Raw genomic sequence first — 15,901 nt, 5'->3', positions numbered from 1 at the left:
CTGAGATCTAGGCAACTGAAGGCCTGAGTGGAAAACAACTTATAGGTTTTTAAGGTCTTATTTCCATTGTATTGATTAAAAGAAAGCTCTTGGGCAGAAACTTGTTAATTGTACTATCTATTTTATTGCAAGCATGCAGGCTAAATACTGAGGCTAGTTGTAAGGTATCTGATAATCTTCTTCCTAGGCTCTGAGACCTAGTGTGAAGGTATATTCTATGGTTCAGCTCCCATTTTAAAAAGAAAACGATAGAATTAAATGGTAAAAAGAAAATGATGACTCCTGGGAAGCTGCAAAATGAAGAGTGTCCACTCTAAGTATGTACATGGACCGCAGCAGGCAAGAGAACTTCCCTTACTCTTTCTTTGCAAACCTGCCCGAGTTAATCATCACTACGCTTGTCCTCCCCGTGTTTTTTGCAGGAAGGGACTTGAATGATGGCTTGTGGCATTCGGTTAGCGTCAGTGCCAGAAGGAACCGCATCACTCTCACGCTGGATGACAAGGCAGCATCCCCGGCTCAGGACACCAGCAGGATGCAGATTTATTCTGGAAATCGCTACTATTTTGGAGGTAAATTCCCCAGTTTTTGAGGTTGAAAAAAGGAGGTAGGGAGAATGCAGTGGGCACTTATTTCACTACAATGATTCTTTCTGTGCCAAATTGACCATTCTCCCAATACACACACACACACACACACACACACAGCACATCCCTATTCTCAAGCTCAAAATAATGAGAAACAAACTTTTCACAGCTGTACAGATTATCTAGGTCAGTGCTGAGGGGGAAAAAAAATCTAGCTATAAGAGCTGTTGTTATGTAACACATCCAAAGGAGATTTTTTGTAGCCATGCCAAACTCTGTGATCATATTCCAGAGGAGAAACTCAGCTGAAAACTCGGAGAAAGTCTACTGAGAGTCAGCAGTACCTGAAAGAGAAAAAAATCAGATGGGAATGTACAACCAGTATCCTCAGCTTTCTCCATCACTTCTCAGCTGATTTGCTTTCTTAATCCCCAACCCATCCCTTCCTCACATCCCTGGAGGCCATGCTCATGGAGGGGAGCTAGAGGGAAGACCTAGAAGGGCCATGAATTTATAGCTCCACAAAGAGCAGCCCCCTCCAATGCTAGGAAATTTGGCAAATATGAAAAGGCAAGGGCAATCTGGTAAGCAGGAGAAATATATAATTAGGCTTTATTTTTATAGCATATGTGTATTTTTATTTAATTTTCAGGGTATTTTTCATTAAAAATATCCATCCCTACTTTGTCAATTGTTGGTATTATAGAAACAGTCTTTAACGAGTAATTAATCTCAGTAGCTGTCTGACCTTGGTTAACACACTCATGGTCCCTGAACTTCCTTATCCAGAATGTGGGGAAACAAAGCAGAATTGCTGGGAGAGTTCAGTGAGGTAAAGGTTAAACCTACAACATCGTGCTTTCTACATTAGAATGGGCAGACTGGTTTCACCTTTTGTAAATACAGGCATCTGCTGGGACTGGTCTAAAGAGAAGTATCCTGTAAAAAGTACAGTCTCTGAAATAGAATTTGTAAATCTCTTCTCTCATACCATTGACATGGGGTTATCTTTGAAATATAAAAGGGACTTTGCACAGAGCCAGTGTACACATCGGGGTGTCCTGGGAGGGAAGTTGACTAGAGTGATTCCTTTGTGGTTTGATTTTAGGGCCCAGAGCCTCTGTCCTTCACTCCAAATCTCCATATGTGCCCAGATAACAAATTCCTTTAAAAAGGGAACATTTTCATCCTCTGTAAATGTTTCATGTGTCTTACATCATTTAATTCAGGCAATAACTTTATGAGGTAGATAATTTTAGCTCCATTTTACAGATAGTAACACTGGTGTATGTGTGAGTAGTAGACGCAGGATTTAACCCCAAATCTGAGTGCTCCATGCCCCACTAGTGACAGCAGAATGACATACTCTAAAGACGGCAAAAGAAAGGTCTTGGGGGCCCCAAAGATAAATCTCACAGAATGTATAATTTCACATCATATGCAAAGTTTCATTGACACAGAATAAAGCAATCTTATATTTATTTCTGGGGGAAATAACGTTGAATTAATTATGTGACTTAAGCATCCGAAATGCCTCAAAGGCAAAATAGTGCCCTTCCCCCAGTAGAAGTGTTTTTAGACGCGGGTCTTGTGAGACTCCAGGCTGAGGAGGGAAGATTTATCTGAGATCTGAACAGTGTTTAAACAAACGCCCCACACGTAGACTGTAAACTTAAGGCAAGTGAAAAATGAGTTTGAGTAATAATCGTCAACTTACATAAATTCTCTCTACAGCTTCAATTAGAAGTTGTAGCATCTCTCTTCATTTTATAGTGTGCCTGTGAGCTGTTAACCAGCTGCTGGGCTTCAGCCCAGCAGTAACTGTCTATTAGAGATGGCTGAAATAATTCCCAATTATTTATGGGTTATTGCCATGTTTTCAAGCTTGCATTCCCACATGCTCTGAACCTATTAAAACCATTGGAATGGAGTTTATAAAGAGCACAGGCACCCATGCATGTCTGTAACTCTATACCTGGCAATGCGAAGTAGTTATTCTCTGGTTGCAACTATGCTCAATTATTAGTGTGATGCATATTTTTAAACAATACCCTTTATAAAGGTATGGCGTTAAACTTTCATATATGTGATTACAGCATTATAACTGTGCATTTAAACTCTTAGTTCCTCTAGCGTTTGGGTTTGTTTTACACATCACTTCAAAATTCCAGTTACATTCCTGTATATACTTTTCTCAGGAACTAAGCCTGACAATGCTGACAATTAACCAGACAATTACTCTGCTACCGTTCTTACCCAGAGCATAATTTTCTTTGAATGTGTAATTCAGAATTTAATTGTTCATTTAAAGGTGTGTTTTTAAGACAGAACTGCAATTCCCAAGTAGTTATGATATGTTGCTTTCTTGGGCTGAGTGAAGTATACCACACAAAACAGTAGCAAATGGCTTACAAATAGGGAAAAAAGAAATACGAATGAGATAAATGCAATGAGATCAGTATCCCCTGTAACATATTTTGTTTTCTGTTCTATACAGTGATTAAGTATGCCCCATTTTGTACCAGTTTTGTCCCATCTCTGAGAATGCTATGATTTACAACAAAAAAAATGTGTGCACTGCTGTGAATGAAAAAACATTGAAATAATTAGATCTTAAGGTCTTCTGTCAATAGGTCACTAAAGTAATGACTGATCATTTCAGTATTCTTCTTAATTTTTTTTTCTCTGTCCCACAGGGTGCCCTGACAATCTCACCGATTCCCAATGTTTAAATCCCATTAAGGCTTTCCAAGGCTGCATGAGGCTCATCTTTATTGATAACCAGCCCAAGGACCTCATTTCAGTTCAGCAAGGTTCTCTGGGGAATTTTAGTGATTTACACATTGATCTGTGTAGCATCAAAGACAGGTAATTATTGTCTCTTCTCCTCTCTTCTCCCACCCCGTTCCCATTCTCACTGTTCTAAATATGAGTTTCTTTCACCAAAATTCAAATCCACTGACATCAGCCACATTAGATATAATTGAGTCGCCTAATGGAATATATTTCTGAAAGGATTTCAGGCCCAGGGAAAAATGTTTTAAATAAGTTGAGTTTCACTTGCAGTAAATGGGATATGCAAATTAAATCAAATACAAATTTGTGAAAGGATTAAAATTTTATGCATAAACAACATTTGATTACTTTGAAGTTAAGAGGGAAGTGAAAAGGAGGGAGGAATTGCAGTTAGGAATAGCATTGTGTGTCCGTTCACACAGACAGATGAAATCAAGCCCTCTGGGATTCCTGTAACAGGTTTTGACAGCGTCCAGTAGTTCGGTGACTCACTGGAAGCCTGATCCTTGCTGTTACCACCCCTAACTCACTGCTTCTTTTACTGGTGGAGATCAGACCCTGGACAGAGAACAGCACTTCTATTCCACAACTTAACACATTTAGCAACACTTTTTTCCCTCTTCATTTCTCCTGGGCTCTAGCTCCTCTTTTATTTGATGCTTCTGAATATGAGATTTTAAATAAGAGATTCAGAGACTCGTTGCAGGAAATGAAAGAGGAGGGGTTCTGAATTTTCAGCAAAGTTAAACATGTGGTCCACGTGTCCTCTCTAGCACTTTATCCCCTTCCTTCTGCCAGTGCTACTCACCCAGGTCAAGATACCCTTTGCTGAATGAGTTAGCAATACTTGTTAAGTGTTTGCCTCTGTGTTGCTGCTATAGAGTCTCTGCGTATGTTTCAGGGAATTAAATAGACATCACCATAAAATGCTATCAATGTCCAAGAAGTATACCTTTATTTGTGAGATCTATGACAGTGTCGGAGAAGGTGATGGCACCCCACTCCAGTACTCTTGCCTGGAAAATCCCATGGACAGAGGAGCCTGGTGGGCTGCAGGCCATGGGCTCGCTAAGAGTCAGGCACGACTGAGTGACTTCACTTTGACTTTTCACTTTCATGCATTGGAGAAGGAAATGGCAACCCACTCCAGTGTTCTTGCCTGGAGAGTCCCAGGGACGGGGGAGCCTGGTGGGCTGCCGTCTATGGGGTCACACAGAGTCGGACACGACTGAGGCGACTTAGCAGCAGCAGCAGCAGCTTGACAGTGACAGTTGAAGTCAGGACAGCTTTCAGGAAGTGGTGTTGAGCTGAGTCTTACAAGATGGGCAGGCTTGGCTGAGGGGCGGGGGTGACTGTAACTCATAAGTTGAAAGGACGTGGCATGCAAAATGTTATAAAAATAGGGGGATCATGGTTTGCAAGCCTTTCACCTACCCAAGATGCTTAGTTTTCATTTAAAAACCTCTAATATTGGGATGCATCTTATCTTTGAAGGTTTATAGTAGTTTAATTGGCTGTTTATTTTCCTTAGGAGCCCGTAAAATAATGTCATGTCTTACAGTGAATGTTGTCTCAGATTCCATAAAATATAGGTCATAGTGATAGAGCATATGATGTGAATATGGCTGGGGGTGTGTGTCAATTATAAAGAGCTTTGCCTGTGTATGGCATTTAGCCTGATGCCCTAGGAAGACTCAAGAAGGAAGGCAGTCAGATCTGTTTGGTAAAAAGAGTATTCAGGAAAAGTGAGAAGGATGCATTGGGAAAGAAGCAGCCAAGAGGCAGAGAGGTCACTGCTCCAGTCCAGGGGAACAATGATGAGAAATAGTAGGTGCCTGTACTGAGCATCACAGAAATCAGCTCTGCAGACCATAATCTCCTCTCACGCTCAGAATGACTGATAGAATTCAGTGGAACTTTATATGCATGTTTCTCTGTTAATACCACTCCACATGGGATTGTCAACAAATCACACAGACTCCCAGGCTCTTCTGCTTCATTTTTTTCCTATTTGGCCAGCTGGAAAAGTGGGTAATAAAATGCATGCTTCATTAGAATGTGCTAGTTTAGAGATCTCAGAATAAAAGATATCTCACAGAATGGTTGTCATTCCTATAGTCATTATTAATGATAAGGGATTGGAGGGTATCCCACTTCATCAGACAGGACAGCCTTTTGCAAAGTGTAGATCGATGGAACATTTATCAATAGGGATCTCTTATGATTAGTTAATTTCTAACTGAGGGTGCTTTCATTATTTTTGATTACATGGGATGCCATCGCTATCTACTTTGCATCATTACTTTTGTGTAATTGTAGACTGTATAATTGTATTACACACAATAGTGTTTTGGTTAATTGTGTAATAAGGGATTGTGTTTAGTTTAGTGGGTAAGTGGGACATTTTTCTTGATTTACCAGACAGTCTCTCTAACAGAAGGGAAACTGGAAAAAGGCTTTGCTTAATTAATTATTTCTTGAACTTATATTTAACATTTGCTCGGAGAGGGGGCTGGGGTTAGAAAAACAGGTGGTTTCTGAGTTTTGCGTTTTATTTTTAACGTGCTAGTGGATGTGAACCTGATTTAAGGACAAGTGCAAAGGAAGTTGTGCCTTCAGGGAGCTTGCCGCTTGGGGTGGGGGTGGGGTTTGTGGGGGCACATGGGGGTAGAGAACAGTCTGGCTGTGTGTGGCTTTTTTCAGAAAAATTTAGTGAGGTTTAATGAAATTCAATGAATATTTTAGAACATTAGACACTTTAAATCTTTTTGATTAGAAATGTTAGTTTTCATTAACTATAATTCCTGTTTTATCTTTTATTTATAACAGTGAGCTTTAACACTTCAGAAGAAAATTTTGTGAAAACACAACAAAAAAAATTTTGATTTTTAAATTTCTTACCTTTACTTTAATATATCCTTTTGATGAAAATATATTCAAATGTCATGGAGAAGGAAATGGCAACACACTCCAGTACTCTTATCTGAACAATGCCATATTCAGAGGAGCTTGGTGGGCTACAGTCCAAAAGGGTCACAAAGAGTTGAACAATGACTGAGCAAATAAGTACATATTCCAATGTCATACTTTGAGTACAGTTGTATTTTATTTTATTAAAAATATTTAATTTTATATTGGAATATGGTTGATTTACAACATTGTGTTAGTTTTAGGTGTATAGCAAAGTGATTCAGTTATACATATGCATAGATGATTCTTTTTCTGAACCTTTTCCATTATAGGTTATCACAGAATATTGAGTACAGTATAGTATACAGTATATAGTATATAGTAGGTCATTGTTGGTTACCTGTTTTATATATAAAAGTATGTATGTGTTAGTCCCAAACTCCAAATTTATCTCCCCTCTTCCCTCTTCCTTCTTTGGTAACCATAAGTTTGTTTTCTCTATATGTAAGAATTTGAGCAAACTCTGGGAGATAATGGAGTACAGAGGAGCCTGGTGTGCTACAGTCCAGGGGGTCACGAAGAGTCAGATATAACTTAGCCACTGAAAAGCAACAAAGTCTGTTTCTACTTTGTAAATAAGTTCATTTGTATCCTATTTTAGACTCCACATAACAGTGATATCATATGATATTTTTCTTTCTCTCTGATTTACTTTACTTACATGGAACGCCATCGTGATAATCTCTAGGTCCATCCAGATCCATCCGTGTTGCTGCAAATGGCATTATTTCATTCTTTTTTATGGCTGAAGTCTTGAGTATATGCTGGGAGAGTTCCTTCTCAGGGACCGAAGGATTTACGCCAACAATTTGTATCTCCATAACGGGCACTTTGCTGAAGCTTCTGGCCTTGAGGAAGAAAGGAGGTGGAGGAACTGGACTGGCCCACGGCAGGCCTGGCAGCAAGGAACATGCTGGCTTTAGAAGGCTCTTTGGAGGACTGCCCAGTGTCTGACAGTCCAAGATCAAGTTGGGAGAACCCTTGTAGAAATCACAGTTGGGACTTGATAGACCCCAACCACCTTCAATACTCTTTATACCTGTAGAATATGATGCACAGCCACCATCTGTCCTTTGCAGGCTAAATCTCCAGTCTCATGTTCTCCACACCCCAAAACATGGTTCCTCAGAGGCTAAACTTACCTCCTGCACATTCTTAGACTTAAAATAGGCCAGACTTGATATTATAAACCATCATCAAGCAAAGTATGCTTAGAGCAGAATCACGCCCTCGGTTATTTGACCTCATAGACACTGAGTGAGTGACAGACACTGACTTTTAAGTGAGTGGCCATCTTAATGGTAATAACAAGAGGCAGTCTTATTGTATCAATATATACTTTAGTAGAATAGGATGTAGTAAGAGCTGTAGAAGGCAGGAGGGCATGAGAACACTGATATCCCATTTTTTCAAGGGAGTAAACTAAGATCTGGAGATTACGTCCACTTTTTCATGGTCACAGGACTGAAATTTCAATCCAGAGTTAGACACTGCCAGGGTCCTATCCCTTGTACTATCTACCCAAAAGGATCTGAACTGGAAATGGAAGTCACTGTGTGCCTGTAGATCTAAATAGGTAACCTCATATTCTAACCTCATACAAAAGTCGTTCAGGGATGTGCCATATATTAAATCTCTTGTAAACCTTAGGTGCCCAATGAGCTTCCTTTTAAAAGGGAGGCATTCAAAATGGTATGCAATGTCAGGCAAGGTCTTTTTTAAAAATCTATAGTTTTTCGTTTTATTATATATGTTGCAAGTGTACAACATAGTAATCACAATTTTAAGGTTACATTCCCCTTGTAGTTATTATAAAATATAGGCTATATTCCCCATGTAGTACACTGTATCTTTGTACCTTATTTTTAAATTTTATTTTATATTGGAATATAGTTGATTTATATTGCTGTGTTAGTTTCAGGTGTACAGCAGAGTGATTCAGCTATACATATGCATGTATCTATTCTTTTCCAGATTATTTTCCCATTTAGGTTATTGTAGAATATTAGGGAACACTACTCAGGCAAGGATTTAGTGATGTAAGAATGTCCCACTTCTGCTGGCCCAGGTCAAGGAATGCTTCTTCCTAGGACTTATGTGGAAGAATTCAAGCAGTTAATTCCAGGAGCCATATCTGGTCCTGCAGGGTTCAACATCCAGGGATGAAGAAACTAATCACTAAATGCTGTCTAAGACTTCATCCCAAGAGGAAAAAGGATCCAAGGTGTGAAGCCAAACTTAGAGGAGCAAACAGGGATGCTGATGAATCAGTGAGGGGAAGTGGAAATCACACATAGAGAAAGTCATCAATTCCAGTGCAGGTGGCAGTGGATTTGAGAGGCATAAGAGCATGTTTAGCTCCCTGTCTGTTACTTGTCAGCTTGAAATAGGATGCATAGGATTTAACCTTTTTTGTCTGTCTCCTCTTTTGCAAAGCTAGGATAATAAAACCTTTGTGTTATGAGTTAAATGAGAGAGCATAAGAAGTCAGGCACTCAGTTGTGTGTCCAGTAGACGGTAGACGCTCAGTGATTTGGCCATGTGAATTCCTAGAGCCAATGGGTTGCTAACTCTCCCATTTACATGGGGAGGAGAAGCTCAGGTCTCCCTCTGATATTTCCCCACTATGGCCAAGGGATCTCCAGTAGTTTCTGCGGTGGATCCCCATAGATAGACCTCATGTGCTGTGCTGTGTTTAGTCACTCAGTCGTGTCCAACTCTTTGCGACCCCATGTACTCTAGTCTGCCAGGCTCCTCTGTCCATGGGGATTCTCCAGGTGAAAATGCTGGAGTGGGTTGCCATACCCTCCCGCAGGGGATCTTCCCCACGGAGGGATTGAACCCAGGTCTCCTGCATTGCAGGCAGATTCTTAACCATCTGAGCCAGCAAGGAAGCCCAGAGAGACCTCATATGTGCCCTCAGATCAATGCTCAGTGATTTTCCTTGGGCTTCAGTTCTCTTTGAGCTGCACCTCTGAGGCACCAATCATTCCCTATTAGGAAGATACCCATCAATTTTGGTGCCCAGGTCCAGTGATCTCTGGATTCTCCTAAAGCACTGGTTCACTGGGCCTGGGTAGGGTAGGGTAAGGTGAGCATGTGACGTGTCCAGGGCACACAATTTGAGGTGATTTTTATTTCCAGGTTCATGCCTGTTCATGCCTGCAGACCCTGAATTTACATGAACCTGGGAATGAACCCCTCCTTAAATTTTACTGGCAGATCCCAGACTGTTTGCATCAGAATCACCAGGAAGGGTAGTTAGAACCTAAATTGCTGACCTCCACACCTAGAATTTCTGATTTTTACTGTGGGCCAGAGAAATTGCATTTCTAACAAATTCCAGGGTGCTACTGGGACCAGACTTTGCGAAGCACTGCCTAAAAGCTTCCAATCCTAGAGGCAGTGTGATTGCAAGGATTGCCTATAATAATGGAGCAAGTGTCTAGATGTTGCTCCTAGTGGGTTCTCAAGCAGCTGCCTTCCTGATCACAGTCTTAAAGGGCCACTAGAAAGTTCCAGAAGCTCTATTTCAGTCTTCCTCTTCAAAGGTCATTGAAATGAGTCCAAGGGACACTTTTGGTTGCAACTGAATTCCATCTCCCTCCAGACTTCCCTTTGGCACTCAGCCTTTCCTCTACTTCCCACTACAAGCAATACCTTTGTGAATACAAGTGAAAACAGTCAGATCCTCAGAGGTGTTTGAGTGAAGGGCTGTTTTTGGAGGAAAGAAAGTTGGGTTTGAGAACCCAATCATAGTGGGGAGACGTCAGAGGTTGGGCAGCTGCAGCTGCCAACAAGCACAACTTGTCTTTTTGTTATTTTGAGGACAGTTATTTTATTTTCTGGTCCCTTTGAAAATCAGAGCTTGGTTTTTCCTTCTAGATTAGGCTCAGATTTTTGTGGGGGTCAGGGAGGGTGTCAAAATAAGAGTGACCTCACCCATCAGAAATATTGCCAAAAACCTTAGTAAAGATCAATCGAGGGACTTCCCTGGTGGCCCAGTGGTTAAAAATCCATCTTGCAATGCAGAAGACCTGGGTTCGGTGCCTGGTCTGGGAACTAAGATCCCTCATGCTGCAGGGCGACTAAAGAGTCTGTGCACCACAGCAAACAGTTCTGCATGATGCAGTGAAGATCCCATGTACTGGAACTAAGACCTGATGCATCCAAAGGAAAAATAATAAATTATTTTATTTTTAATTTAATTTAATTTTTAATTTAATAAATTAAAAATAAATAGATGAAATCTCTCTAAAAAGAAAATGGGCAGAGACTGCTGATCACACTGGGTCTTCCGGTGCCTGGTAAAGGTTTTCCTGGAAATGGATCCCATTTCCTGTGTTCCTTCCTCATTGGGTGATATTGCAGATGTTCCCTGGAGATCACACAGCTTAGATTTTTTCACAGAAGGAAATAGCGGTTTTGTGGAGTGTGGCAAAGACAGGTACCAAAGAGGGACCTCTGCTCCTGGGGCCTTTGCTGTAATTTCCTGTAGAGACAGTTTTGCTCTTAACATTTTCTAAAATGAAACAATCTGTACTATACAGTAGCTCCTTGTTGGTTATCCATTTTAAAGATAGCAGTGTGTGCATGTTGATCTCAAACTCCCCACGTATTCTTTCCCCCCTCCCCTAACCCTTCCAGCCTGGTCAATGAGTATGTGCTCATTTGTGTGCAACTCTTTGCCACTCTATGAACTGTAGTCCACCAGGCTCCTCTATCCATGGGATTCTCCAGGCAAGAATACTGGAGTGGGTTGCATACCCTCCTCCAGAGGATCTTCTCAATCCAGGGATTGAACCCGAATCTCTTACCTCTTTTGCATTGGCAGGCGGGTTCACCACTAGCACCACCTGGGAAGCCCTCCAGCCTGGTAATCATAAATTCATTCTCTAAGTCTGTCAGTCTGCTTCTGTTTTCTAGGTAAATTCACTTGTATCAGCTCTGCTCATTCTTAGGTAACAACCTCAATGGGAAAAGAATTTGAAACAGAATAGATACATGTATATGTATAACTGAATCACCTTTCTGTACACATGAAACTAACAGCACTGTTAATCAACTATAGTCCAATACAAAGTATAAAGCTAAAAAATAATAAACAATTTGCTTGTTCCAGTGAGTGAATCCCATGTGGGAAACTGCTTTAAGATTCCTATAGCCGAATAAGTTAGGAAATGTATCTTCTCATTCCATAATGATTTCCTTTTCTTCCAACACACATTCTTTTAAGAAGCTTCCTGCTGTTTGGTGGTTGCTCAGTCATGTCCGACTCTTTGTGACCCCGTGGACTATACAGTCCATGGAATTCTCCAGGCCAGAGTACTAGAGTGGGTAGCCTTTCCCTTCTCCAGGAGATCTTCCCAGCCCAGGGATTGAACCCAGGTCTCTTGCATTGCAGGCAGATTCTTTACAGGCTGAGCCACAAGGGAAGCCCATAGCATATGTTCAACTCTTTGGGCAAGATTCTTACCTTCCTGGTTCAGAGTTGGGAGTCGTGAACACTGAACAAAGGGAAATGTTCAGTGGGATGACCTCTAACAAACAGACTTCTGCTAAAAACCCACCCAGTATGTGGGTGTTTGTTCAAAACAGTAGGCTATATAAAAATCTTACATGGCAGGGTAATGCATATGTTTTCAATTTTCTCTCCAATTGAAAGCTTGTACATTGGGTGCCAGAAAAACAACCGTAAGGGCACAGCCCACACAATCAGTTTCCAACTCCAAAGTGAGAAATGTTACAATATGGTGTGTTCTCCCTTATCTCATGGGATGGGCCCTCAATCCAAACAAGAGCACTTCTGCTGTTTTTATTTATCATTTGTAGTCTATTTCATGGGGGACAGGGAAAGGTTATATTTTACATAACAGTTACTGAGCAAACATTCTCTGAGTATGATTTCATTTAATTCACTCCATAGTTCTGCCAGATTCTCTAAGTTGCTCTCAAAGTGTAGTTCCAGACCAGCAGCCCCAGAATCACCTGGCAAATTGCCCTAACTGCATATCCCAAGGCCCCATCCCATACTTTCTGGAACAGAAGCATGGGGGCAGCCTGAGTTTTCACAAGCACCACCCCCAGCTGATTCTGATACACACCCAGATTTAAGAGCCATTGGATTATTCACTAGCATTATTTAAGAAATAAGAGCTCTGCCAGTGCTTATGAAATTTTAGTTACCTGCTCAAGGTCACATTTTTGGTATTTGATGGAGCCAGGATTCGAATCTTGATTTCTCCAATCCTTCAGTCCATATTCATAGAGAGGATTTATTACCTAGAGGCCAGGGAAAGAGAAAAGATGGGCTTGTGGAGCCAGAGGAGGTCGCAGGAGTGTCACAGAGGAAATGAGGTTTCAAGACGAACTGGGAACACGGACTGGGTTTAGGGTGGTGAAGCAGGACTGTTCCAGGCAGGGTGGAAAGCATATGTCTGGGCCTCTGAATGGGTGGCCTGCTATACATTTGTTTGCCTTGATGGGAAAGACTGCTTTGGCATTAGTGTGTAAATGAGAACTTAAAGTCAAAGCCATAGGGAAGTTGGCAGCACACAGTTTAAAATTTGAGTAACAGATCATATTAGTAGTTAATTCTTAAATAATGCTTACTATGTGCCAGGACCTCGTAAATGTGTATGTGTGTGTGGAGGGGGTAGATAATACACAGATAGATAACAGATGGTAGGTAGATAGATACACAGATCCTTACTGCCACCAATGAAGTAGGTAAGACTGTTAACTCCATTTTATAGAATGAGATTGAGGCAGAGTGGCACTAAGTAACGTGTCCAAGGTCACACAGCAAGTATATGGCAGGGATTAATGGGGTTGGTGTCCCTTGTGGTAAGAAGTGGGCAAGTGATGCTTTAGTCTCCTTTACAGACCAAGGAGTCTGATGGAAGTGATCGGACCTGTCCTTTCACTGCACTACCTCTGACGTTTTAGCTAGGAGGCATCCTACATGCTTCAGCAGGACTGTAAAGTAGAAAATGATGTGTTTGCTTCTTGCATTCATGTCACAATGATGTACTAACCCAGGAGGAGAAGGGATATGAGCTACAATGGATGGGCCAGCACTGAAGCCTGAGGGGTTGTCATCCATGCCATTCCTTGTCAGAACCTTGAAGCAAGCACACTGAAAGAGACTCAGAAGCTGAAAGCTTCCACCAGAGATCACCCTTCTCTCTTTCTTTGGGTTGATTAAGGAATAGAGGAGCCACCTCAGGACTAACTCGTCAGGGCCGTCTTGGGTTGGTAGATTTTGAGCTGATTTGGTAAGAACATCCTCCCCATCTAGAACTAGACAGGAAAAGTACTGGTTTATTCATCCACACCTTTAATAAGGGCCACTCCGCTCACCGCCTCTCTTAGACTCTGCTGGATGTCAGCAGGAAACAGGGGCTTTGGAGCCTGGGCTTGATTTGCATAAGTGACTTTGAACAACTGCATCTGTGTTCTGTGGCCAAGCTCGTCTCTCTCATCACTCATTTGCATAAGAAAATGGAATCATTATCTTGATGAAAAATGGCACTTCCCTCCCTGTGTGTGGGGAAAGGCATGAGGGAACCTTTGCTTCATGTATAACCATGCTGACAAAGTCAAAGTTAGCACTTCATCCTGTCCCATCTGAAGATGGTGAGTCTCTTCCCTTGCCACTGGTCATCTGAAATGTTTGTGCTGTAAACAAAGCCAGAGCAAGACCTAATGACAAGCTCTTCCGAAGATGAGGGCTTCATTCCGAGAGCTCAAGAAATGAGGCTGAGGTGAGATGTCTGAGTTCAGATGTGGGTAAGAATATGTCGCTCTGAACAAACAGGTGCTTGGATCATTCCTCCTAAGAAATAACTGTTCAAGAATGGCTGATGTTTCAGACAATGTAGCAGTCAAAGAAAAATTTTGATTTAAAATGAAATGTGAACAAAAGCTTGTTTGAGGTTCTTAAATTACATCTGTGAGGCAGTGTTTATATTTAAGCCTGTAAAAAAACATTTCTAAATTAATAATAAGAAAAGATTCTTCCATATTTGCTCCTTTCATGAAATCATGATTAATATTTTTTACTGAAGTATAGTTGACTTACAATGTTGTGTTAATTTCCGCTGTACAGCAAAGTGATTCAGTTATACATATTGCTGTTGTTCAGTCACTCAGTCGTGTCTGACCCTGAGACCCCATGGATTGCAGCACCCCAGGCTTCCCTGTCCTTCACTATCTCCTGGAATTTGCTCAAACTCATGTCTATTGAGTCAGTGATGCCATCCAGCCATATCATTTTCTGTCACCCCACCCTTTCTCTTCTTGCCCTCAATCTTTCCCAGCACTTTGGTCTTTTCCAGTGAATTGGCTCTTTGAATCAGGTGGCCAAAGTATTGGAACTTCAGCTTTGGCATTAGTCTTCCAGTGAATATTCAGGATTGATATCCTTTAGTGTTGACTGGTTTGATCTCTTTGCCATCCAAGGGACTCTCAAGAGTCTTCTCTAGCACCACAGTTCACAGGTATCAATTCTTAAGCACTTAGCCTTCTTTGTAGTCCAACTCTAACATCCCTACATAATTACTGGAAAAATCATCACTTTGGCTATATGGACCTTTGTTGGCAAAGTGATGTCTCTTTTTTTAATATGCTGTCTAGGTTTGTCATAGCTTTTCTTCCAAGGAGCAAGGGTCTTTTAATTTCATGGCTTCAGTTACTGTCAGCAAAGATTATGGAGCCCAAGAAAACAAATTCTGTCACTATTTCCATTGTTTCCTCATGTTTTTGCCATGAAGTGATGGAACCAAATGCCATGATCTTCATTATTTGAATGTTGAGTTTTAAGCCAACTTTTTCATTCTCCTCTTTCACCCTCTTCAGAAGCCTCTTTAGTTCCTCTTTGCTTTCTGCCATTAGGTGGTATCATTGCATATCTGAGATTATTGATATTTCTCCTGGCAATCTGAATTCCAGATTGTGCTTCATCCAGTCCAGCATTTTGCATGATGTACTCTGTGTATAAATTAAATAAGCAGGTGACAGTCTTGATGTAATCCTTTCCCAATTTTGAACCAGTCTATTATTTCATGTCTGGTTTTATACATATATATTCTTTTAAAAATATTTTGTGATTGTTTAGCACACAGTATTGAATATAGTTCTCTGTGCTACGTAGTAGGACCATGTTTTTTATCCATTCTATCAATCATGATTTTTTACCATTTTAAATTTTTTGGCCATGCTATGCAATTTGTGGGATCTTGGTTCCCCAACCAGGGACTGACCCCATGCCACCTAAATTAGAAGCACAGAGTCTTAACCACTGGACAGCCAGGGAAGTCCCAATCATGGTCTTATTTAACTTCCATCCAAAACCCTAATAAGGGCTGCCCATCCATTTTCCCATTCTCCAAAGAGTGCAAGGAGATTCAACCAGTCCATTCTGAAGGAGCTAAACCCTGGGATTTCTTTGGAAGGAATGATGGTAAAGCTGAAACTCCAGTACTTTGGCCACCTCATGTGAAGAGTTGACTAATTGGAAAAGACTTTGATGCTGGGAGGGATTGGGG

General features: G+C 41.1%; 1 protein-coding gene and 1 long non-coding RNA gene across 7 annotated transcripts in view; one reads left to right on the top strand and one right to left on the bottom strand.

Annotated features, from left to right (window-relative positions):
* Positions 1-15,901, top strand: part of CNTNAP5 (contactin associated protein family member 5) — a 1,071,087-nt gene that overhangs the window by 585,104 nt on the left and 470,082 nt on the right. For 5 of the 6 annotated variants that reach the window (XM_040228920.1, XM_040228919.1, XM_040228922.1 and 2 more), the window contains 2 exons: positions 423-572; positions 3,284-3,455. In XM_040228920.1, coding sequence (XP_040084854.1) covers positions 423-572; positions 3,284-3,455 — 322 coding nt within the window. The remainder of the gene's footprint in view (positions 1-422; positions 573-3,283; positions 3,456-15,901) is intronic. The other variant, XM_040228923.1, reaches the window with a different exon arrangement.
* LOC120854700 overlaps positions 1-15,901 on the bottom strand; it is a 381,893-nt gene that overhangs the window by 249,903 nt on the left and 116,089 nt on the right. The gene's annotated exons all lie outside the window — the stretch shown is intronic.

Source organism: Oryx dammah, unplaced genomic scaffold (assembly GCF_014754425.2).
Source record: "Oryx dammah isolate SB20612 unplaced genomic scaffold, SCBI_Odam_1.1 HiC_scaffold_27, whole genome shotgun sequence".
Taxonomy (NCBI): domain Eukaryota; kingdom Metazoa; phylum Chordata; class Mammalia; order Artiodactyla; family Bovidae; genus Oryx; species Oryx dammah.
The sequence above is the reverse complement of the archived record's forward strand: the minus strand, read 5'-3'. Positions and strand labels throughout refer to the sequence as shown.